The sequence below is a fragment of the Bidens hawaiensis genome, unplaced genomic scaffold (genome assembly GCF_021521415.1).
Source record: "Bidens hawaiensis isolate Kalapana, Puna unplaced genomic scaffold, B.hawaiensis_p1.1 tig00027112_1, whole genome shotgun sequence".
NCBI lineage: Eukaryota > Viridiplantae > Streptophyta > Magnoliopsida > Asterales > Asteraceae > Bidens > Bidens hawaiensis.
The window spans coordinates 216706-244651 of NW_027494379.1; the positions used below are offsets into that span (position 1 = coordinate 216706).

At 37.5% G+C, this 27946-nt stretch overlaps 1 protein-coding gene across 1 annotated transcript; it reads right to left on the bottom strand.

Moving 5' to 3' along the window:
* Nucleotides 1-944: 944 nt before the first annotated feature.
* Nucleotides 945-27426, bottom strand: LOC143574805 (uncharacterized). The gene is made up of 2 exons (XM_077059330.1): nucleotides 27030-27426; nucleotides 945-1861 (listed from the first exon to the last, which is right to left on the bottom strand). The coding sequence occupies exons 1-2, from the start codon at nucleotides 27424-27426 to the stop codon at nucleotides 945-947; spliced, it is 1314 nt and encodes a 437-aa protein (XP_076915445.1).
* Nucleotides 27427-27946: the final 520 nt, after the last annotated feature.

The following is a 27946-nucleotide window of genomic DNA, read 5'->3' on the forward strand; positions in this document are numbered from 1 at the left end:
CCAACAAGTTTTTAAATAATAATATTAAAGTAATAACAATAATAAAAATAGTCTAGGGAAAAATATGAAATATTATATAAAAAACTGCTCTTTAGAGGCTAACAGGTCATGGAAGATACACTAGAGGCTAGCAGATCATGAAAGACGCCCGCTGGAGACTAACAGATCGTGAAAAACATTTTTGGTGGTCAAACAAATCGTGAAAGACGCATTAAGGCCTAACACGTTGTCAAAGACGTGTTTGTATAAGACATTTTTGAAAACTTTTATTTTATGAACGAAAACAAAATCTCTCTCCATAGTTGAGACATTTTAGAAATTTTCTATTTATTTAATGTGGCCACTTATTTTGTTATTTGATGGAAGTTTAAGTTGAAATTGATGTTGGGGAATTCATGATATGAGACTTTGGTAGAATAAGCATCTATTGAAATGCAAATAATTTTGTGCTTGGGTCATATGAACAAATGGATTTTTTTTTGAACGACCAATCAAAAAATATATTAACAAGTAAATGGATTAACATACATGAATGTTCGATAGTTACATGATTGACTTTCAATGTTTTGTGTTTCGTAAATTTATCATTTTTCTTTAAGCATAAGTTAAACGCGTTGTGTTTAGATTTTAAACAAAACTATTCTTGTTTATAATACAAAGAAAGATAGTTTTAAGTCATTAACTCATTATGCTATTAAACAATCTGTTCATCGGACGCGTATAAAACCAGTCAATAATAAAATTCAATATTCAAATATATTTAACTAGTTCTTAACAAAAAAAACAAAAACAAAACAAAAACACCATCAATAATAAATTCAATGTTCAAATATCATCCACTTTAAAACAAAAATAATGAAAGAAAATAAAAAGGTTTGTGAGAATAAAAATCTTTATAAAGACATGAATTAAGAATCAAATCCTAACAATTTGGCGACAAACACTTACCATTGAAGATCTTTACTTGCTTCATAAAACCTTGGTTGAATCCAAACAGCCTTACACATCCTTGTTTTGGTCTCAGAAACATTAACAGCTTCTTTCAAGTACACTATTCTCTTAGAGTTTTTATTTTCATATGTTAATCCACAAACATCAACATATTCATCATCTTCAAGCTTTATCTTCTTCTTAAGAAACATGTTTTCATAGTAAATATACGGCAAATACTCCGTATCTTTGCGCATCATTGAAGGTTCAACGATGTTGTACTTTGTCCCTATCTTATCCTTAACCGAAAACCCCAACACAGATTTCTCACCAAACATGTAATAAAATGTTTCACCCTTGTTATCATATGTTGCTCCGGTGACATTAAGGTTTGATCCGTGGTACCCGGACACTTTATGTTGTGTCCAAGTGTTTTCCCCCTTTGAAATCATGTTTATTTCAAACCAAGAACTATCAATAGGGTTGATGGTGGAAACAATGCATGTTTTCGATGTGGGAGCGTTGGAGAACGCTCCCACGTGGCCCTCGATTTGTGGTTTTGGGAACTCTGGGAGGGGGATTTTGGATAGGGAAAATGGGGAAAAGAAAAACATTGTGTTATCCTTGTGTAGAAGCAACCATCCTTGATATGACGCGAGACAGACTGCGCCAGCGATGTCTGGAATCTCTCGGTTGTAAGTTTTTGAGTCATTGTAAATGACGCATTTTGAATCTCCGGATTTGTGGAAGAGTAGCCAGGGTTTTTTGGATGATTCGATTGCAGCCGTGGCAGTTGATGAAGCAGAGCGAAAATCTTTACATGTTCCTCGGAAACTTAAGAGTTCGAGGAGCGGTAATTTGATGGCGATGAATGATAGTATTTCCATCGGAAGATCGGTCCATGATCTCGGTCTTTCGGTACCCATTGATCCTATGATAGCATTTATAACAAATAAATTATGTCAATATGCAAGAACATGTCACAATATTATCATTCTTTTATATTTTTTAGCATTTTATACAATATATAATTTCTTGAGCAAAATGTGCAGTTGATAATATCAGATTATTAAAAAAAATGTGAGTTAAACAAAATCAATAACATTAGAAGAAAAAACAAAACAAAAAGTTAGTATGTGAGGGCACTCCTAAGGGTTTTTTATTATTATTTTTCCGGTTGGCCGAGGCCTTGCAAACTTTTATTAATACTCCTAAGGGTTTAATTCTTCCTAGCTTACGGGTTCGGAAAATTTCAAGGGACGGATGACCGATTGTTTATCACTTAGATTTGGATTTTCTACGGGTTTGATGTTGAAATTTCTACGTGTGCAATGTCAAAATACACTAATATATATATAACACTAAAACAAAATTTTGTACAGGTTCGACCGACCCGTTCCCCTGAAGTTGCCTACGCCCATGCTAGCTTGCGAGTATTTGAGTATTTCTATATATCATCTCTTTACTAACTTCAAAAAGAATGATTTTGGGAGGGTAAGGGGAATCACGGAACGAGGTTCAAGAGAGTCCATTGACCCTCCAATCACTAGAACTTGGTTAATTTTTGTATATAAAATTTGAACTTAAAAAAAACATAAAGTTGAACCACTACAACCTTATGATGACTTTCTGACTAAAAGGTTTTAGTTCCGGTTAGAGTTGGTGGTGATTAATCAGTAAAGATACATGCATGCATATGAAGCTGCATGCATGAAAAATTTAAGGAATGAAAAAACAAAATAAAATCTTTTAACACAATAATAAACAGAAATTAATCAAGTACCTTTGATGTTCTAGGGTAGAAGATAACTTCGTCAAAATATTTAACGGCGTTGAAGGCAATATATAATAATAATAATAATAATAAAAATAATATATAGTGACAATAGAGATTGGGCTATTTGTTACATCTCATTTCAAAACTCAAAACCCTAAAATAATATCTTATAAATTTGAGAAGAGAGCCGTATGTTTTATTAATTTTATTTTAATTCTAGAGTATAGTTATCATTTTTTTTTTATTCTATACCAACTTATCCAAGCTTTTCAGCCGCCAAAATAGGGAGTGCATTTTACACGTTTATAATTTGCATTTTACATGTTACTTGCTTATTAATTGCAAAAACAGAAACTTGTGGGCTTGAGGGGCTAGGGCTGTGGGCTTAGTGATATAAACTTTTTGACAACAAGGCAGTTGTAAATTGAAATATTAGACAACCAAAAAGCAGGCCCGGCCCATAATCTATACTCCTTTTATGTAAAGAAAAGTTTACGGTTCTATCAAAAGTGAGTCTTTATATTTAGGTTTTTTCTTTAGTTATCATATAACTCATTCATATAATAAGGAATTGATTGGAGATGTGATTTTGATGGTTCTCTCAAAACTTACCATAAATTATATAGGTTTGACAACTTTAGAGAATGAGCTGAGAATGCTCTTATGGGATAGATATATTGTTTGAATAGCAATTCCCTATATAAATGGATTACTATTCGCTCTATATTGATTGCATATATTTTTTAAGGAAAAAAAAAGAAATATGATTATAAAATGGAATTAAACAGTATTATTTAGTTGAACAGAGATACATATGAGGAGTTAGATGTATGATTACTTCAATTGTAAACAAACTAGTAAATTACACGACGCGTTGCGTCGGGACTGGTCAGATACGCCTATGTACCTGTCATGTTACTCTAAATTCTAAGACGCAAGCGTTAAAACAAATTATATATTTAAAACGACGTTTATTTGGCTGTTAAAACCCGAATGTTGGTAAACCCAAGCATTGTCGGTACCCCGCGTTGTGGCGGTGAATCGACATGAATTTGGTCATTTTCAGTTACGGTACAGTATAAAAAATGTTGGTAAAGAACCTAAGCATTGTCTATACCCGGCATGGTGGCGGTGAGTCGACACGAATTTGGTCGGTTTCAGTTATGTTTGTTACGGGACAGTATAAACAATTTTTGTTTAAAATAATATTGTCCTATGTTTGACATTTATGAATGCTTTTTAGGATATTTTATCTGGTTTATCTTTTTGACTTTGTAGTTGAACTAGGTAACACCCGACGCAACGCGTTGCGTCGACCGTCTGGTTTGGTTTGTTACAATGTTCATATGGTACCGTTATTCACTATAACCGAAAGAGAAACTAACAAAATAAAGTCGTGATATGCCTAAAAGAATATAAGACGTATTATATCAATAATAAATTGAAAATGATAACTTTACAATATTTATCCCGCAAATGACTTGATTCCATTGTTTGTCACATATATGCAATTTATTTTATTGCGCAGGTTTGATTGCCTTTCTTTTATAGTTTGCTAAAGAAACCAATTTTGTAAAGTGAATAATATTTTGTCGTTCAAACAAACATGAATTGTATATTAACAAACAAAAATAATCTCCGCTACGGTACGATCTTCATCTCCACAAGGCCGTCATAGAATATCTGAGAGCTCTTATATATAACTTTAATTGATTCCATCATATCAACGCCGCAAAACTACAATTGTCGCACCAAAAGGTTGCAGTCGAAACCCTTAGCCATCAATACGTAAAATGATAAACACTTAGTCAGACTACCCCGCGAGATCGCCGCCTATCTCCATTCTCCAACCTCCTCGCTAGCCTAATCGCATGGCTGATTACCGACTACTTGTTCAACGACATAAACATCTATTTGTTATGAAGCTCATAAGGTTGTACCAAGGTTCCAAACATCATACACAAAACACACAAATTATAGTGCTATATTGTATTTATCAAAGCAACAAAGAACTGAACTTGCAAATATATAAACTTTACTGTAGCAACCCATTGTATATATCTACTATTATAATAAACAAAAACATTGATTTGCCACATGACACTTAATTGTACCATTTTTTTACCAAATGGCATCATTGTTATTCAACTTTGAAAGTCATAAGACTCATAACTATCTAATTAAAACAATAAATAAATATTTTATACTTTCCATGTTAATGATTTATCTATCATTTTATTATAGTAAATAAAGTAAAAAAATAGAAATAAAAGAACGTATATAGAACTTTTGAAACTCATTTTACTGTGTGTAAATTTGTGTTGTATGCTTTTAGTTTATTAGTGATCGATACAGAAGATACCATGATTCGTCTTTACTTTGAGCAATACGAAAATGGTTCATTTCATTTGATTATTTTTTACTATTAGTTCTATATAATAAAAATGTTTTATATGTATTGATAACTTTTGCTAAAGTGATATAATATAACACTCAAGAAGAATAGTAGATTGATGATAATGCATACCAATACTCTTTCTTTCATATATAATAATTATGTGCATTTTTTTATCACTGATAGTGAAATTCATTGTGCTTATTCATTGTCACAAACTTGCACCAATTAGAGTTTCATGCTAAATTGATATAGAAAATAAGTTGTTTTGATCCCTAAAATATAATGAGGTCATGGTGAGTTTTTTTTTTTACTTTATGATATCCATTTAAATTCATGAAGCAAAATTCATATATTCATGAAAGAGTATCCTGGTGGTGATGACATTGTGTTGTCTGTTATAGACACAACACTCGTTAAAAAAAACTTACAAGTTAAGTCCATAAAGTATACTTGACTATTATAAATGATATGAAAATGGTTGTAATTATGGGTGTTGCAAACCGATTTTATACAAAATCATTGTAAGGAATAAGATCATGAGTAGGGTATTCGAAATACTAATGTGTTTCTTTTAAGTTGGTTGTTTATTATTATGATTTGTTTGTGTTCTATAATCTATACAAGAATCTTATAATTGTTTGATATATGAGAGGAATGATGGTTTGGTTTTCAGTGGGATACTTATTTGTTGTTAATAAAATCTTTGCAACAATTTTTTTACAATGATTTACATAACGGGTAATAACAAGTTTCACTTGAAACAAGCTCACTTTTCGTATGACTTGGAACATTTTGGGCAAGTTCAACTTGTATTCGACCCTTTAAGTAAATGGGTCAAATTCGATACTTGTGTTCTCTTATAGTTGGCAAAACGGACGAGCCGTGTCGTCATCGCAACGCATAAGAACCGGTTTGGTCGGTATAAGTTAGGGTCAAAACTGGTTATTTTATGAAAAATATTACTTTTAGTTCCGAACATGTTTTCATAACAGTTTTTTATTTGCACACAGATACAAAACTCACTATAACTTTTTAGTTTGTTGTATGTTGTTGAAGCTCAGTAAAATGTGTAAAAATCATCTAAAATGAAAATTTTAATAAGATTGCATGTTTAAAATGGAAAAAAATTGTGATAAATTCCAATAACTTTATTAGTATTACAATTTCTTTGCCGATATTACCAAATATGCAGTTGCTCTTGCTTCTAATTTTATAACCCAAGGTATGAATTAGAAAAAAGTTATTGAGTAAGCCACACAAGTTTATTTTTTGTTGGTTATGGATGATTAAAAATTTAATATCAACAAACCCTCAATTTAAAACCTTTGGTAATTTTTTTACCGGTAGAAACTCTTCTAACTGTTAGTTCAACAGCAAGATATGTTAAAAATAACACAACAATATACTTAGAAGCAATTTTTTACATTTTTTTAGCTCTTATGTGACTTTTCAAAAGTTTTGATTGTTTTGTGTACATGATTATTGCAACTTGAAGAACCAGAATCATATAAGATAATGAATGAGATATAATTTTTCAAACCCGTGTAATACACGGGTTTATAACCTAGTAATAATATATGTACTTTTTAAATTAGGTTTTAATAGTATCATATTTTTTAAATTTGTAAAGATAAAAGAAGAGATAGATTATGAATGATGTTAAAGAGGATTCCTCAAAACATCGGAAGGAATCAATGAAATATGACACAAACTATATTAGGCTAAAAACAAATTAACTCTGATAATAAGCTTAATTAACGATTCTTGTGACATTAATGTTTATTTCCGTTGCTTTTACTATCATCATCAAATGTCATTCTAGACCAATGTGACTTTAACAAATATTGTATCCTTGACAACCCTTCCATGGCGTTAATTTGTGTCTTTTTCTTATATCTCGTGTTTGAAATTTTAAACTGAGACCTTTTTGCAGACCCCTGAGTTCTACTGTGTTATATATGGTTAAAATAAAACATATGATATCCTGCATACCACATCACATGAAATCTCAATCAAAGATTATTGAATGTATTGGACATCCTAATGTTGGTAACTTCGGACTCTAGGTCATAAGTCGGTGAACTTTAGTGACCAATATTGTCATGTCGGTTATAGTTATGTTTCTAATCACAACATGTTTTCTAATTGGCTTGTAATTAAATTAGATCATGTCTTTGCTAGCAAGTTGATGTTGGTCTATATCAACCGGATTATGGTTAGACACTATGGAACACACGAGATGCAACCGAGTTAAGGTTTCTCAAGAAAAAACACATGAGTTATGTGTAGTAGAGGTTTTTAAGGTTTCTCAAGAAAAAACACATGAGTTATGTGTAATAGAGAGTTATTCCATATTTGTTTTGTGTGTTTATGAATTAATGAGTTTTATTAATTCATTCTTGAACCAACACATGACATCTTGAGTTAGTTTTTAAATGACTAATAGCCAAGAGTAACCTCTTGCAACAACATAAAAGGAAAAAAGAAAGTATGGATCAAAGTATTGGACGGATAATAAGGTAAAGATCATTTTCTTTAGGTAAAAACAAATGAGAAGGCATACCACATGCCAAGTAGTAGGTATGGACTCAAAGATGAGACAAAGATGATGTAACATCCTAAAATTTATAATGTTAAATAAAGAAAGTTACGTTTAGTGATTTCGCGTTATTAATTAATTAATGTCGAGTAAAGAACGGATCATGGACTTAGATTAATTAAGATGGGTTAAATGAGAATGGGCCTTAGGTCCATGGGCTTTAAGGGATATAAATATCCCCTAAACAACCTAAAACCCTAAACCCTCATTTCATTTCCATCATAATCTCTACACACTCAAAAACACACACATACACTACACCATATTCGGCCGAGAGAGAGAGAGACATCCGAGACCAAGAATCAAGCCGACCATTATTAGATCTTCAATATACGAGATAACCAAGCAAACCGCGACCACACCGAACGTATAAAAGGTATGTTCTTGACCTTTAAAGTTTACGTAGTGTTGAACGTTTTTACCTTAAAGGTCCAAGCTTTATAGTATATACGGGATATATATACGAACGAAAACGGTTAGGGAACGTAGGGGGGTGATGTCGAACCATAACAAGGATATTAAAATCGCCAAAATGCTTGATAAAAACCAAACCCGTAGCTGACCTGAACAACTTCGCCTGCAAAAGCTTAACTTCGCCTTCAAAGCATAACTTCGCCTTCAAAGCTTAACTTCGCCTACGGCCAAGTTCGCCTTCAAAGCTTAACTTCGCCTACGGCCAAGTTCGCCTAACTGGTAACTTCGCCTAAGGCCAAGTTCGCCTAACTGGTAACTTCGCCTAAGGCCAAGTTCGCCTAACTGGTAACTTCGCCTAAGGCCAAGTTCGCCTAACTGATAACTTCGCCTAAAGCTAAGTTCGCTTAAGGTTTAACTTCGCCTAAAGTTAAGTTCGCTTAGAAAATAAATTAAAAACCTAATGGAAAATGTGTTAAGACAGTTAATGTAAATAAAATTTTTCCAAGCTGACCTGGCAGCTCGACCCCAGCCAGGGGCTCTGCCCCTTGGACCCTGCTAGGGGCTGCCGCCCCTAGACCCCGCTGCCAGGGGCGCTGCCCCCGGACCCCCGTTCGTTGTGGGTAGTAGTTAAGACTAGAAAGATGATATGAGTAGTGATAGTTAATTGATACGTATACTTGTTATACAGTCAGCCGTGCACAACTGAAGAAAGGGATTACGATTAACGGTGAACGTAACCGTGTTTAGGTGAGTTTCTAGCCCCAATTATGTGTTATGTTTTCGGGGCTGTGTGCATACTCGATATGTTTGTTAATACACTTATCCTAAGAGATAAGTGTATGCCTTTTGTGAATGATGTGATATGTATGAATGATGGCTTGACGGTACGTGAACGATCTTCGGATATTGCACGTACTGTCAGGTTGTAACGCTAAGTATAAGGTAAGTATGATATGTATGCTTATGTGTATGAATGTGATAAAGTTAATAAAAGAAGGAAAGGATGGTTGTATGGTTACGAAGAGGGTACCGGGCCCTAATAATACTCGAGGTATGATGTATGGTTGTATGGTAACGAAGAGGGAATCGAACCCTACTGATATTCGAGAACTAGGGAACCGAACCCTACTAATATTCGAGGAAAGAGGGTACCGAGCCCTAATAATACTCGAGGAAAGAGGGTACCGAGCCCTAATAATACTCGAGGAACGTAGGGCGTAATGCTTTTTATAACGTAAGATATGAAAGTAAGTTAATACAAAAGAAAGTATGAAAGTATGAAAGTATGAATGAAAGAATATAAGTTTATGTGTATTGTATAGTGTATGATTAACTACAACTCACTCAGCGTAGCTGACTTTTAGTATGCACGCAGGTGAGTAGGATGAGGCAGCTCGCTTGAGGAGACACGTGGCACTGAATAAGAGGCTGGCATCGGAAGACTCAAGACGTTTAAGTTTAATGTTTCGTTTATTTTGAAAGACAAAATGATGTTTTAAGACAAGACGTGTTTTGTTATGAAATGTTTTATGAAAGCTTTTATATTCCGCGAATGTTTTAATTAACTCTGATATTTAAAACTGCGTTTATGAGTAAATCCAACACGAAAGTAGGGCTATCGGTAACGGGGCCTTACAGATGACCAATTTTAAAACTAGGCTAAAAGCAAGTTCAAGCAAAAACATACGGTGCTTTATTTATAAACTGAAATTAAACACTAGCTTAAAATGCTACACTAGTTGTATATTCATTCCTCATTATTATTTTATATTACTTTTATACTATAAGTGGTATGGTGTTTGCCCACAAATATGAAGATGATATGAGTTTTGCATGCATCATACATAAGTCTATGTCTATGTTAAGTATTTTTTTGTTTTAGTTCAATCACATGGTGATACTATGTACGACAAAATTTACCATTTACGCTCTTAAATGAACGCAAATACTTTTGCCCATAAAACCCTTATGCATATATGTGCTGCCTCCCCATTGTATACGCTTTTTAGACAAACTCAGCTTTGTACAAGTACCGTTTTACATACACACGCATATGACGTCAATATTTTTTTAAAAAAACCGGTCCGACTAGCAGACAAGTAACACAATCAATTCGATTGCGAGTTCCTTAGTAAGGACATTGACAAAATATCAATAAGTCTATTAACTTATTTTTCTATGGATTTTTTTTTCTTGGGACATAATACAAATATCACTAGTCTAACTAGTAAAAAAAGAAGTTTGATCTTGATTTTCAGATTTTTTATCATTCAAGCCTTGGTTTCACATAAAATTTAAATTTGCAACTTTTGAAGCGTCTTGATCCATATAGTCAAATTTAAATTATATATAAACTTTTAGTACTTCATAAATAAATACATACATATATTTTATTTTCTCATAATTATATTTTTTTTTAACTTAAACCTGTTTCACAATCCCAAAATTCAAATAACTTGGTTCAAACAACCCGAAATCTAATTCGAGGACCAACGGAATCAAATAGCTTGGTTCGAATTGTAGGAACCGAATTCGTGAATTGAATAAATAAACAGAAAATTAACAAATAGTTTTATTACTTATGCAATACAATACAAGAATCTGAAATACAATACAGAATCAAAGAAATAAACCAAATACAAAAAAAAATAAATAAATAAACGGTTTGGCTGAGGATCGTGTTGAACACGGGGCCCTTAAAACAATATTTCGAGTCTCCCAAGAGAACTCGTTGTTTCCCAGGGTACAACAGCCGGAGCAGTGGTACTGCCGGAGTTAACCGTAAACCTGAAGAATGTTCGAATAAAAGAAACCAGAAATGTAGAAGAAGAAGAAGTTGGAAAAACCTTGCAACAATGCTTGTGTTGTGTGTAAGGTTTGGTGTGTGTTGCAACTTAGTTTACCTCTCTATTTATAGAGGAAAAACAAGGTACAAGTTTTTCATCCCACCAATGTGGGATACACCACTATAGTATTTTTTTTCAAATACACACAATCACACATCGATATCTCATTCATCAATGTCTATTAGTGTGCATTTGTTGTGTCATAACAACCTACTAATGCACACGTAACAAATTTTCCAACAATCCCCCACATGAATGGAAATCGATTCTTCGAAGTAAATTTCAGCAGTTGAGTATTGCCGGATAGGTAGGTGTTACCCTTTGAACCTTCCGTTGTGAAGCATACTTAGCCTCCTAGCGATTTGTAGTCGCGATGACTTTGAACAGACCCCCATTTGTGTAGACGACAATATGCCTTCACACAATACTCTCCCTGGTTTGGTCAACCCCTCATTCTTGTGTCCGTTATGTGTAAGGCTCCGAACCCGGTAGCCCTACTTTAACGTCGGATTTACTCATAAACACAGTTCTTCAAATCAGAGTTTATTAAAACTTTTCGCGGAATATAAAACATCAATCATTTGTTACAAAACATTAAATCTTTTCTTTGATACCATAACACAAAACTTTATATTTAAAACATCTTTACTTCTTTCTTCAGATGCCAGCCGTTCAATCCATGCCGTGTGTCATCCTCATGCTAACTCTATAATCAGCTCACCTGCGTGCATACTAAAAGTCAGCTACGCTGAGTGAGTTCTAGTTAATCAGGCAACATACAATCTATTCCCATATATTACTTCCCGTATCCGAAGACACATACTACTACCTTAACCTTGTATAAATATCCATAGGAGGATCGTCACGTAATATTTATTAAAAGAACCATTACCCTACCATATATAATTTCCATAGGAGGAACACCATACTATCCATAGAAGGAACACTTTACTATCCATAAAAGGAACACTATACCTTCCATAAAAGGAACACTATACATTCCATAAAAGGAACACTATACCTTCCATAAAAGGAACACTATACCTTCCATAAAAGGAACACTATACTTTATTATCTAATATCCATGTAAGGAGCTAGTCACTTCCCTTGACGATACGTGCAATATCCGAAGATCGTTCACGTACCGTCAAGCAATCAATCGTATCGATCACATATACCATACACGGCATACACATAAAATTATATCCTTTCGTTCATACTTTCTTACTTTCTTTTGTATTATCTTACTTTCATATCTTACGTTATAAAGAGCATTACGCCCTACATTCCTCGAGTATTACTAGGGCTCGGAACCCTCTTCGTAACCATACAACCATACGTTATCATTTCTTTCTTCTATTATCTCTATCATGTTCATACACATAAACATACATAACATACTTACCTTATTCTTAGCGCTGCAACCTGACAGTACGTGCAATATCCGAAGATCGTTCACGTACCATCAAGCAATCATTCATATATTTCACATTATCCATATAAGGCATACACTTATCTCTTAGGATAAGTGTATTAACAAACATATTGAGTATGCACACAGCCCCGAAAACGTAACACGTAAATGGGGCTAGAACTCACCTGAATTCTGCTTCTTTTTCTGATAGCTGCAAATGTAACACCCCGTAACCGCAGCGGAAACGTACACGGGATGCAACAGACACATCTGATATCAACAGCATTGCTTATAAAGGAAATACCACTACATTAATTTATATCATATTACATTGTTGCTAATTCGTTACTGTCTAGGTGTTACACACGAGTTTTACCGATAAGACATTAATATATTCATTACAAAATATAGATCAGCAAGCTTCCAACAAGTAGCACAGATCATTAAGCACATATCAATCATTCCAACTTGGGCATACCTAGAAAACATGTAAAGAAAACGGGTCAACTACGAATAGTTGGTGAGTTTCACTAATTTACATAAACACTGACAGATCATTTTAATAATCATTTATTAAACAATGTAATTATGCGGGGAACTATGTTTCCCCAGAACATTTATGACCTCTGGGAACTAAGTTACCCCAGAACAATAATAACCTCTGGGAACTATGTTACCCCAGAACAATAATAACCTCTGGGAACTATGTTACCCCAGAACAATAATCACCTCTGGGAACTATGTTACCCCAGAACAATAATTACCTCTAGGAACTATGTTACCCCAGAACAATAATCACCTCTGGGAACTATGTTACCCCAGAACAATAATCACCTCTGGGAACTATGTTACCCCAGAATAATAATAACCTCTGGGAACTATGTTACCCCAGAACAATAATAACCTCTGGGAACTATGTTACCCCAGAACAATCCCACACGATAAACAATTTATATATTCTATGCATCAAACCATATATATATTTAAATATACAAGTGTTTCCATACAATCAGTATGTACTTAAATACTTTAATAAATACATGCTTTCCGCCCCGGGAAAATATTTAAAACAGTTCAGTAAAAGGGGCTCGTGAAAACTCACCTTTCTGTGAGTCGGGACGTGATACAATGAACTGCTATATGCCTGGATCTGTAATATAATATATAATCGTTACTATATAATTCCCATAAATTAAATCCGTGTTAATCGGTACATCTGGGGACCTTGTTAACCCAGTACTGTACTCGATCCGGGGACAATGTTAACCCCGTGACACTCCTAAGGACTCAGATTGTGCCATTACTTAGAGACGGACGGTCAAAATTATCATTTTTATGTTTTCCTTGATTTGCGTGCCTAGCACGGTCATCCGTTTTTAATTTCAAAAATGAGTTTATTCACACCCGACCCGAAAATGGTGTTTGACTGTTACTTTAGTTAACGTGACGAAATTAGAGCTCGGTTTGGACACCCCGTTTGGCCGCGGGGCCCGTTTCCGTCATTTAGGTGCCGGAAACAGTAAAATCGGGTGAAATTACCCAAATCATCCGAATTATTTTCGGATGATTTTCTTTTATTTAATTTACTTAGTATTATGAAAATGGTCTATTTTTAGGTTTTTATATACCAGTCAGCTCGCTTATGCGAGTTTTGCCGGTTTACACGTTTTAAGCTTTAAAAATTTGTTTTTATGTTCTTTTTAGTACAAATAATCACCCGTTTAGTCTCGGGTCTTGAAATTTTGGACAAAACTTATTTTGACAGTAATAAATTTTATAAAAATTTTCCAGATTTATTTTTTTATATTTACATTTATTTATCTATTTTTAAACACTATTAAAACACTAAATATGTCAAAAATACCAAAAGACTTTAGAAAAATCCAAAATTTTTCCGGGATGATCCCTGCCATCCTCATAACTCCCTGGAATTTTTCCAGAACCCAAAACTCATTTTTCAAGCCATTTTCACAAAAACCGAGCTAAAAAGCCCTAGAACTCGTTTTACCGAAAAGCCCCTTTAGACTTCTCCAACTGAGCTCAAATTTTGTGTGTGACTTTTATATGTTATAAAAAGCTTATCCTAAATTTTTCAGAATTTTTCATCAAGTTTAGCTATTTTTCACCATTTTTGGCCAAAACCGAGCATTAAATTCACCAAATATTCATCTTTTATCCAAAAATTACCAAAAATTCACAGATCTCATATTTTCATGTGTAGATCATCTCTGTGAAATTTCATGACCCGACTCTAAGCACACTACAATCTGTCCAAAATCACTAAATCACACGAAAACCGAACTATTTTGTGTTTTCTAGCGTTAGATCGCAAAGATCTTGGTTTCTAGCCTTTGCTACCCACTAGATACAACACTTACAAGCACAATAACACTATACCAAGCAAGTTACACCAACAATCAAACCATTTCTTTCATAGTGTCGGTTTTGATATAAAAACAAAGGTTTTAACCGTAAAAATCCGTTCTCGACTCTTTTTACTCATTTCTTGGACCAAGATCCCTTGTATAACTTGTATACATCTCTTGATCATGCAAGAGTCGGTTTCATCTCGGGTTTTCTCCCGTCTTTCACATAGAAATTCATTTTACAAGATTCTAACCGTAAAAATTCGTTATTGACACTTCTAACTCGTTTCTTGGATCAAGATCCCGTGTATAACTTGTATACATCACTTGATCTAGCAAGGATCGGTTCCATCTCGGGTTTTCACCCATATTTCACTTGGAACCTCTTGTTCTTGCAAAACAACTCAAAATTAAGAAATCAACACCAAAGATCTTGCATTATAACATGCTTATACCTTGTGTTCTTGGTTAAAAATGATGATCTTGATGAACACTTGAATGTATGGAAGGAATTGAGAGAGTTTTGATCTTGTAAAAAAAAAGAAAAATGAATTGATAATAATGGATAGGGGGCCGATCGGTCCACCTTATGGGGTGGGGTGGGTCCCACACATCCATTCTAGGCCACACATTCGGATTACGCAATCCGGATAATGTTGTGGATAATCTGGTTCAGTTCGTTTCTCGTTTAAACTCGTAATTCGGTTTAAAACGAGCCTAAAATGGTTGTTTTTCGGGTTAAAATAAAATTTACATAAAACCGACTTAAAAAACTTTAAAAACTTAACCCATGACATTAAATGACTTAAAACATCGTATTGTCGGTATTTGTGCATCTTTTTCGGTTTGATCGATCGTCTCTTGCTTGGTTTGATGTGAAAGGTTTCGTTTATCGTACCGACGTACTAATAAATCGAAATCCTTTTTCTGTGCTATAATTCACTTATCCCGAAGCATTAATACTTCAAAAACATCACTAAACATTATATACTTCGTCTATAATGCAATTCCCGATTCGTTCGGGTTTCAATAATCGTTCATTGGTTAATTGTAATTCCAATACGATTCACTATATAATCGAGTATGATTCGTACTATGAATCATATATACTCGTATATACGTACTATAACTCATATAATCAATATTAAATGACACGTAAATAGTATATACCGGCTAGGGTATACCTGGATTTGCAGGAATCGTTACATTCTCCCCCCGTTATAAAAATTTCGTCATCGAAATTTTACACGTCAACTACTTCCTTTTGAGGAAATAGGTGGGGGTATTTCTTCCGAAATTCATCCTTTCGTTCCCAAGTAAATTCTGGGCCTCGTTGCGAATTCCATCTAACTTTGACCAACGAGATCTTATTGTGTCTAAGTTGCTTGATCTTACCGTCCACTATTTCAATGGGCTCCTCTACGAATTTGAGCTTATCATTTATTTGAACACCCTCTAAGGGTAACACCGATGTCTCATCCGCCAGACATCTTTTCAAATTTGACACATGGAACACGTTATGAACTGCACTTAGTTCCTCAGGCAGTTCTAATCGGTAAGCTACCGGACCGATTTTTGCAGTGATGCTGAATGGCCCAATGTATCTAGGGGCCAACTTCCCCGCCTTTCCAAATCTGACCACTCCTTTCCAGGGTGATACTTTCAAATATACCTTTTCACCCTTCTCAAATGACAACGGTTTTCGACGGGTATCGGCATAACTCTTCTGCCGATCCCGCGCGGCTTTCAGGTTGTTCTTGATTTCAAGAATCTTGCTGGTCGTCTCCTGGACTAGATCCGATCTAATGACTTGCGAGTCACCCACTTCAGACCAGCAAAGTGGTGATCGGCATTTCCGTCCATACAATGCTTCATAAGGTGCTGCCTTTATACTGCTATGGTAACTGTTATTATAGGAAAATTCAACGAGTGGGAGATGTTGATCCCAGTTTCCCTTAAAGTCCAGTACGCAGGCACGAAGCAAATCCTCCAAAGTTTGAATGGTCCTCTCAGACTGACCATCGGTCTGAGGGTGGTAAGCTGTGCTTAGGTCAATACGTGTTCCCAATGCTTCTTGGACAGCTTGCCAAAGTTTGGAGGTGAAATGGCTATCCCTATCGGAGATGATCGAGATGGGGATGCCATGACGAGACACTATTTCATTTATATAAATTTGCGCAAGTCTCTCAGTGTTATAATTATTCCTAATCGGAATAAAATGTGCCGATTTGGTTAGTCGATCCACGACTACCCAAATTGCATCATGTCCCCGGGGTGTCTTAGGGAGGTGTGTCACGAAATCCATCGTGATTTGCTCCCATTTCCATTCGGGAATCTCCGGTTGTTGTAATATTCCCGAGGGTTTCTGGTGCTCCGCCTTAACTCTCGCACACGTCGTACACTTGCCGACGTATGTGGCTACATCCTTTTTCATACCTGGCCACCAGTAAAATTCTTTCACATCCTTGTACATTTTATCTGATCCCGGATGTATGGAATATTTTGATTTATGTGCTTCGTCCATGATCAAATTACGAAGGTCGTGAAGGGTCGGAATCCAAATCCGATTTTTGAAATAGAGAATTTCGTCCACACGCTGTTCGAAATTCTTCTCGTTACAGAAAAGTCCCTCTTTTTCCAATTGGTCCCCTTTCAACGCCTCGCGTTGAGCGACTCGAATCAAATCCGAAAGGCTCGACTGAACTATCATCCCCAGCGCTCGCACTCGCAATGGCTTAACCCGATCCTTCCTACTCAAGGCATCGGCTACGACGTTAGCCTTGCCGGGGTGATAACGGATGTCACAGTCATAGTCACTTAATAATTCGACCCATCTTCGTTGTCTCATATTCAGTTCTTTCTGATCGAATATGTGTTGCAAACTTTTATGATCGGTGAAGATGGTGCACTTTGTACCGTAGAGATAGTGCCTCCAGATTTTAAGTGCGAAGATGACCGCTCCCAGTTCCAGGTCATGAGTAGTGTAATTTTTCTCGTGAACTTTTAATTGTCGAGAAGCATAGGCTATAACCTTACTATTTTGCATCAATACGCATCCTAACCCTCTCCGAGATGCGTCACAATACACGACAAAACCATCGTCTCCGTCGGGGAGACTTAAGATTGGCGCTTGGCACAATCTTTGTTTTAGCGTTTGAAACGCCGTTTCCTGCTCTTCACCCCATTCATACTTCTGATCCTTTTGAGTCAGGAGGGTTAAAGGTTGGGCGATGCTGGAAAAGTTCTCTATAAATCGACGATAGTATCCAGCTAAGCCTAAGAATTGGCGGATTTCCTTTGGAGATTTAGGCGCTTGCCAATTCTTAATTGCTTCAACCTTACTCGGATCAACGTGTATTCCTTGGTGGTTTATAACGTGACCGAGGAATTGCACCTCTTGTAACCAGAAGTTACACTTGGAGAATTTTGCATATAACTTCTCCTGATCCAGGAGCTCTAGAACTAACTTTAAGTGTTGCTCGTGCTCTTCTTTACTCTTTGAGTATATCAAAATATCGTCAATAAATACACTGACGAATTTGTCAAGATAGGGTTTACAGACTCGATTCATGAGATCCATGAATACTGCTGGCGCATTTGTTAGCCCAAAAGGCATAACTAAGAACTCGTAATGGCCGTAGCGAGTCCGGAATGCAGTTTTTGGGATATCCTCCTCCTGAATTCTAACCTGATGGTATCCCGATCTAAGATCTATTTTTGAAAAGTAGCTCGCACCTTGTAGTTGGTCGAACAGATCATCGATTCGGGGGAGAGGATACCTATTTTTGATTGTCAACTTGTTCAATTCCCTGTAATCAATGCACATTCTAAGGCTCCCGTCCTTCTTTTTCACTAATAAAACAGGTGCACCCCACGGGGAATAACTGGGACGTATAAATCCTTTATCCAACAATTCCTGCAACTGGTTGGATAATTCTTGCATCTCGGATGGTGCAAGTCGGTAGGGCGCCTTAGCAACAGGGCCAGCTTGAGGTAACAGATCGATTCTGAATTCGACCTGCCGGGTTGGAGGTAATCCAGAAAGTTCCTCTGGAAAAACTTGTGGAAATTCGCGTGCCACGGGAATATCGTCCAACCGTTTTTCCTCAGAATCAGCGGCCGTCAGGCTCGCTAGATACGCCACACATCCCTGACGTATATATTTCAACACCTTGAGGTGGGATATAAATGGTATCATGGTGCCGGATTTTTCTCCATGCACTAATACCTCCTCGTCATCCGACACCCGGATCTTGACGGTTTTCTTTTCACAGTTTATTTCTACCCTGTTACGTGCCAACCAATCCATTCCCACTATCACGTCAAAACTACCCAATTCTACTGGTAACAAGTCAATCAGAAAGGATTGTTCGTTCAGAATAAAAGGGCAATTCCGAACTATCCGATTAACTATCATGGTTTTACCGTTAGCGACTTTTACGGTGTAAGGTTCTATGGTTTCACCAATAGGAAGGTTTGCTATCGAAAGGAATCTAACGGAGACAAAACTTCTATCGGCGCCTGTATCAAATAATACGGAAGCGTAATGATCAGAGACGAGGAAGGTACCTGTCAATACGCTGGGGTCCTGGCGCGCCTCGTTCGCCCCCATCACGAATGCTCGGCCTCGCGCCGGATTGGACGACGATGCCTGACCCGTGAGTTGTCTCCCGTTTCCTCCCTGGTTCAGTTTCGGGCAGTTCCTTTTAAAGTGATCCGTGCTGCCGCATTCGTAGCAAGCACGGCTAGTGGTCACCATCTGGTTTCCTTGCGGGTTCTGCTGTCGGGCTGGTTGAGTTCTAAATGGTTGCGCACGAATAGGTTGCGGTTGTCGGTTCAGGTTGTTCAGATTTGTCTTACAATTTGGTGCGTAGTGTCCAATCCTGCCACACCGGTGGCACACCACCTCTTTGCACACGCCACTATGGTGGTAACCACATTTCCCGCACTTAGAAAACGTTCCCTTCTGCGGTTCTTGCCTCCCGCCCGAACTAGTCATGGCATAGCTCTGGGCAGCGGGCCTAGTTCGTTTGCTTTGCTGCTTTTCCTGGATTCTATGATCATATGTACCCCCGTTTTCCCCCAGCGGATTCTCCTGTCACCTTTAGTGATCCGCTCCGCAAGAAATCATACGTGACAATGCCAGCCTGTGTCACTGCACTTTCATACGTCTGGTGTCCCCCCGCGTTGACTATACTCCTCACTACTGGAGTAAGTCCCCAAATATAACGTTCCACCCTCTTCGTCTCCGGGGTGACCAACCACGGTACTAATCGTGACAGTTCATTAAACCGATTGGTATAACCCAAGTGGTCCGCCCCCTTCATCTCCAGATTCCACAACTCATTTTCCAGTTTCTGCAATTCATTCTTTGGGCAGAAATGTTCCAACACAAGAGCCTTAAGCTCCGTCCAGGTCATGTGGTTTGTCGCCGCCTGACCTCGAGTCTGTACTATGGTGTTCCACCATGTCAAGGCATGGTCGGTGAATGTACAGGTGGCGTACTTAACGACACAATCCTTGGGACAGTTGCTAATATTCACCACTGATTCTATTTTCTCTATCCATTTAACTAACCCATTCGGTCCTTCAGACCCGCTAAACTCTAATGGCTTGCACAACATAAAATCCTTGATCGAACATCCCCTGGATGCACGAATTGGTTCGGTACGGTTTGTCTCTACCGTAGGTATAGGGCCATTGCTGTCAGTAACGACCACCCTAGGCGGTGCGTCATTACTCGGAATAGTGTTATCATTCCTTGGAGGATTAGCATTTTGTTCCCCGTCATTATTTATGGGTGTTTGATTGCTCGGAGGGGTTGGATTGGTCGAGTTGTTGATACTGGCGGTGATGCGCGATACTATATCCGGTATCGCAGCCTCCAACTGTTGAGCAATCAAACGGCTCACATCTACTTCCGATATTTTCGTTGATCGTTTCGGTGCCATTCTACACAACATCAAGAAATACATATAATCAATACCATCTCAAATTATAAAACACAATACATATTTCATTCATTAGTAAACATTGATACATATTACACAAACATCAGTTTACATACTTTCCAGTCAACATCACACAACTAAGTTTTAATACAAGGGCCCTATGTCGGTATCATCTCGACATAACCCGTAAAAGGGTCAGTGCTTGAATGATACCCAAAAGTATCTATAATGATCTGCCCCAAAAGAGACCCACCCTAGGGGCCAGTGGTTGTATCATAACTAAACAAGATTCACTCCGTGTTAGTATCACCACTAACTACTTACACAGAGTATCAAAAAAATGGTCCCTGTCTATCCCCAAACCCAAAACAACTAAACATGGTGGTAAACCAACCCCACCAACATCGCCACCAGCACCACTAACACCGCCATCAGAACCCGAACCCGACTCTCCAACCGGTCCAGCATCCATTGGGAGTACGAGCACTCCCTCTTCAGTTGGGCTATTGCATACTGATGATCCAGTATGCAATCGCCCAGGTACATTCTCCTTTGGACTCCCACCGTCAAGGCGGCGGAGTGCTCGTTTACTTGCTCGGTGAGCGTCCGGAGCCAGGCCGCGGCATCCCGCTCCTGTCTCGGGAGACCCCACACCGGTAGGGTCGCAGGCTCGGGACGAGAGCTAGAGGACTCGCCCCTACGAGTAGCAGGTCGGGGTGGGGGCGAGATAGGTCGGACCGGTGGAATACTGATCCGCGCCGTGAGGCGGGGTCCGAATCCAGTGGGGTGCAGAAGCGACCTGTGGTGCGGGTGGGGTCGGGGATCTGGCCATCCTAGCTGAGGAGGACTGGCCGGAATTCCTCAAGCTAGCCTCGGAAGGCTCGGTGCTGGATGCTACAAGAGGGCTCCCGGAGTCCCCGGAGCTAACCTCCTCCGGATCCTCCTCGAACGACGCACTGGGGGTCCTTGACATATTACCTGCACACAAGTTAACAAACATATAGTTCTTTCCATGGTGTAAATCATAATCAAATTAATATGCACTTACTTATACAACTTGACTACATAACAATATTATCACATATTTGCACATATGTTGCCAATTTTACCTATTAAAGTCCCCCGTGACTTCCCCTGAATTCCCTCGTGTAGACAAGTCTGTTATTATGTTCCGGACCACAATAACCCACTTGTCCATCCAAGTTCATCCCGATCTCGTCACAATATATATTTAGTTGATATTCAGATCCTATAATACATGAGCTACTGGTTATATTTTAGGTATCTTTTAAAGACATCCTAATTCTTTATAACCAATGGCTCTGATACCAAGTTCTGTAACACCCCGTAACCGCAGCGGAAACGTACACGGGATGCAACAGACACATCAGATATCAACAGCATTGCTTATAAAGGAAATACCACTACATTAATTTATATCATATTACATTGTTGCTAATTCGTTACTGTCTAGGTGTTACACACGAGTTTTACCGATAAGACATTAATATATTCATTACAAAATATAGATCAGCAAGCTTCCAACAAGTAGCACAGATCATTAAGCACATATCAATCATTCCAACTTGGGCATACCTAGAAAACATGTAAAGAAAACGGGTCAACTACGAATAGTTGGTGAGTTTCACTAATTTACATTAACACTGACAGATCATTTTAATAATCATTTATTAAACAATGTAATTATGCGGGGAACTATGTTTCCCCAGAACATTTATGACCTCTGGGAACTAAGTTACCCCAGAACAATAATAACCTCTGGGAACTATGTTACCCCAGAACAATAATAACCTCTGGGAACTATGTTACCCCAGAACAATAATCACCTCTGGGAACTATGTTACCCCAGAACAATAATAACCTCTGGGAACTATGTTACCCCCAGAACAATAATAACCTCTGGGAACTATGTTACCCCAGAACAATAATAACCTCTGGGAACTATGTTACCCCAGAACAATCCCACACGATAAACAATTTATATATTCTATGCATCAAACCATATATATATTTAAATATACAAGTGTTTCCATACGATCAGTATGTACTTAAATACTTTAATAAATACATGCTTTCCGCCCCGGGAAAATATTTAAAACAGTTCAGTAAAAGGGGCTCGTGAAAACTCACCTTTCTGTGAGTCGGGACGTGATACAATGAACTGCTATAAGCCTGGATCTGTAATATAATATATAATCGTTACTATATAATTCCCATAAATTAAATCCGTGTTAATCGGTACATCTGGGGACCTTGTTAACCCAGTACTGTACTCGATCCGGGGACAATGTTAACCCCGTGACACTCCTAAGGACTCAGATTGTGCCATTACTTAGAGACGGACGGTCAAAATTATCATTTTTATGTTTTCCTTGATTTGCGTGCCTAGCACGGTCATCCGTTTTTAGTTTCAAAAATGAGTTTATTCACACCCGACCCAAAAATGGTGTTTGACTGTTACTTTAGTTAACGTGATGAAATTAGAGCTCGGTTTGGACACCCCGTTTGGCCGCGGGGCCCGTTTCCGTCATTTAGGTGCCGGAAACAGTAAAATCGGGTGAAATTACCCAAATCATCCGAATTATTTTCGGATGATTTTCTTTTATTTAATTTACTTAGTATTATGAAAATGGTCTATTTTTAGGTTTTTATATACCAGTCAGCTCGCTTATGCGAGTTTTTCCGGTTTACACGTTTTAAGCTTTAAAAATTTGTTTTTATGTTCTTTTTAGTACAAATAATCACCCGTTTAGTCTCGGGTCTTGAAATTTTGGACAAAACTTATTTTGACAGTAATAAATTTTATAAAAATTTTCCAGATTTATTTTTTTATATTTACATTTATTTATCTATTTTTAAACACTATTAAAACACTAAATATGTCAAAAATACCAAAAGAGTTTAGAAAAATCCCAAATTTTTCCGGGATGATCCCTGCCATCCTCATAACTCTCTGGAATTTTTCCAGAACCCAAAACTCATTTTTCAAGCCATTTTCACAAAAACCGAGCTAAAAAGCCCTAGAACTCGTTTTACCGAAAAGCCCCTTTAGACTTCTCCAACTGAGATCAAATTTTGTGTGTGACTTTTATATGTTATAAAAAGCTTATCCTAAATTTTTCAGAATTTTTCATCAAGTTTAGCTATTTTTCACCATTTTTGGCCAAAACCGAGCATTAAATTCACCAAATATTCATCTTTTATCCAAAAATTACCAAAAATTCACAGATCTCATATTTTCATGTGTAGATCATCTCTGTGAAATTTCATGACCCGACTCTAAGCACACTACAATCTGTCCAAAATCACTAAATCACACGAAAACCGAACTATTTTGTGTTTTCTAGCGTTAGATCGCAAAGATCTTGGTTTCTAGCCTTTGCTACCCACTAGATACAACACTTACAAGCACAATAACACTATACCAAGCAAGTTACACCAACAATCAAACCATTTCTTTCATAGTGTCGGTTTTGATATAAAAACAAAGGTTATAATCGTAAAAATCCGTTCTCGACTCTTTTTAGTCATTTCTTGGACCAAGATCCCTTGTATAACTTGTATACATCTCTTGATCATGCAAGAGTCGGTTTCATCTCGGGTTTTCTCCCGTCTTTCACATAGAAATTCATTTTACAAGATTCTAACCGTAAAAATTCGTTATTGACACTTCTAACTCGTTTCTTGGATCAAGATCCCGTGTATAACTTGTATACATCACTTGATCTAGCAAGGATCGGTTCCATCTCGGGTTTTCACCCATATTTCACTTGGAACCTCTTGTTCTTGCAAAACAACTCAAAATTAAGAAATCAACACCAAAGATCTTGCATTATAACATGCTTATACCTTGTGTTCTTGGTTAAAAATGATGATCTTGATGAACACTTGAATGTATGGAAGGAATTGAGAGAGTTTTGATCTTGTAAAAAAAAGAAAAATGAATTGATAATAATGGATAGGGGGCCGATCGGTCCACCTTATGGGGTGGGGTGGGTCCCACACATCCATTCTAGGCCACACATTCGGATTACGCAATCCGGATAATGTTGTGGATAATCTGGTTCAGTTCGTTTCTCGTTTAAACTCGTAATTCGGTTTAAAACGAGCCTAAAATGGTTGTTTACCGGGTTAAAATAAAATTTACATAAAACCGACTTAAAAAACTTTAAAAACTTAACCCATGACATTAAATGACTTAAAACATCGTATTGTCGGTATTTGTGCATCTTTTTCGGTTTGATCGATCGTCTCTTGCTTGGTTTGATGTGAAATGTTTCGTTTATCGTACCGACGTACTAATAAATCGAAATCCTTTTTCTGTGCTATAATTCACTTATCCCGAAGCATTAATACTTCAAAAACATCACTAAACATTATATACTTCGTCTATAATGCAATTCCCGATTCGTTCGGGTTTCAATAATCGTTCATTGGTTAATTGTAATTCCAATACGATTCACTATATAATCGAGTATGATTCGTACTATGAATCATATATACTCGTATATACGTACTATAACTCATATAATCAATATTAAATGACACGTAAATAGTATATACCGGCTAGGGTATACCTGGATTTGCCGGAATCGTTACAGCAAATCCCTTCTCTATCTGAGCTCGGCTGACTGTACAAGTTACATGTATCAAACAACTATCACTACTCATATCATCTTTCCAGTCTTAACTACTACCCACAACGAACGGGGGTCCGGGGGCAGCGCCCCTGGCTGCGGGGTCTAGGGGCGGCAGCCCCTAGCAGGGTCCAAGGGGCAGAGCCCCTGGCTGGGGTCGAGCTGCCAGGTCAGCTTGGAAAAATTTTATTTACATTAACTGTCTTAACACATTTTCCATTAGGTTTTTAATTTATTTTCTAAGCGAACTTAACTTTAGGCGAAGTTAAACCTCAGGCGAACTTGGCTTTAGGCGAAGTTAAACCTCAGGCGAACTTAGCTTCAGGAGAAGTTAAACCTTAGGCGAACTTGGCTTTAGGCGAAGTTAAACCTTAGGCGAACTTGGCTTCAGGCGAAGTTATCATCAGACGAACTTAGCTTGCAGGCGAAGTTAAACCTTAGGCGAACTTGGCTTTAGGCGAAGTTAAACCTTAGGCGAACTTGGCTTCAGGCGAAGTTATCATCAGGCGAACTTAGCTTGCAGGCGAAGTTCATTAGGCGAACTTAGCTTGCAGGCGAAGTTCATCGCGTTGAAGGCGAAGTTGCCCAGATGAAGGCGAAGTTACCCAGACAGCCGCTGTTCGGTTTCTTTTCAGCATTTTGAGCGATTTTAACACCTTTGCTATGGTTCAATATCACCCACTACGCTTCCCGACCATTTTTGATCGCTTATACACTAAAAAGCTTGGATCTTTAAACCTTAAAGGTCAAGAATCATACCTTTTTGAGCTTGTTTGGATCTCGTTTACTTGCTTATCACCACTAATCGCTCTCTCTCTCACTCGGGTCTGCCGGATCTGCCCGGATCTGCCTTCGGTCCGGCGGCGGTATGTGTGTGGTGTGTGTGTGTGTGGGAGTTTGGTGAAAATGAAGATATTTTGGGATTTTGGGGGTATTTATATCCCTGAAATCCCATTCTCATTTAACCCATCTCAATTAATCCAAATCCATAACCAACGTCCATTACCCGACACTAGCCCGACCCATACCAACTCCTATTTTTTTATTTATTTCCTGATAACCCGAGTAAACTTTCCCTCTATTATTAAGTAATATAATTAATATTATCTTGAAATTTCGGGATGTTACATTATGGTCATGGATCACGGTCCTGGTTCTGCGAGAGCTCTAGGAAATTGCGCCTTCCCACAATTCCATTCGAAGCGACCACACTTCTCTCTAACATAGGTGATTCCCATGAATCATTAAAAGCATCATGGTTATTTCACTTAACCTTAATATGCTTAATCTCTCCCAAATGTCACTGGTTTTAGGTTACTCCCCTAGGAGAAAGGACTAGGAAGTTCAAGACTCCCTTTGGTTTTGGGGTACTCCCCCACAGTGACTGCCTCTGGTCATATGATTAAGTTTGCCTATTGAACTTAGCTCTTGGGATCTCCAGTCTGCTAAGTTAGGTTTCCCTCATACTTCCTTTATCGCGGGCTTTAGTCCCATTCCTCTCGACAACATATAAAATTTATCCGTGCTTAAGCCTTTTGTTAACGGGTCTGCAATGTTATCTTCTGACCTCACATGGTCAATCGTGATAACACCCGTTGACAGTAGTTGTCGTATCGTGTTATGTCTACGTCTCGTATGCCTTGATTTTCCATTATACATTGAACGTTGAGATCTACCAATTGCAGACTCATTGTCACAGTGTATGCAAATTGCCGACAACGGCTTTGGCCATTGTGGAATGTCTTCCACGAATTGACGTAACCATTCTGCCTCTTCCTCAGATTTGTCTAAGGCAATGAATTCAGACTCCATTTTGGATCTAGCAATTACAGTTTGTTTGGATGATTTCCAAGATATTGCTGCCCCACCAAGTAGGAACACGTACCCACTTGTTGATTTGGAATCTTTCATATCCGAAATCCAGTTTGCATCAGTATACCCTTCGATCACACCTGGATGGTTGGTATAATGCAAATCATAGTCTCTTGTGTATCTTATGTACCTAAGCACCCTTATAATAGCTTTCCAATGTTGAACACTTGGATTGCTAGTATATCTACTTAGCCTACTCATCGCGTATGCTAAATCGGGTCTCGTACATGTCATGAGATACATTAGACTTCCAATGATTCTTGAATACTCTAATTGAGCAACCGGCTCAGCTCTATTACATAGATGTAGAGTAGTGTCAACAGGAGAACGAGCCACTCGCTTGTCTTCCTTGTTGAATTTTTCAAGAATCTTGTCGACATAGTGTGCTTGACTCAAAGTAAGACCTTCTTTGGTTTTAATGATTTTTATTCCAAGAATAGTATCAACTAAACCCATGTCTTTCATATCAAATCGTGCCTTTAACATGTCTTTTGTAGATTGAACCATTTTATCATTACTCCCAATGATAAGCATGTCATCCACATAAAGGCATAAAATAACATAACCTCCATTTGTGTTTTTAACATAAACACATTTATCACACTCATTAATTTTGAAACCATTGCTAATCATGACTTGGTCAAACTTTTGGTGCCATTGTTTTGGAGCTTGCTTCAAGCCATACAAAGACTTGATGAGTTTGCATACTTTGCCCTTTTGA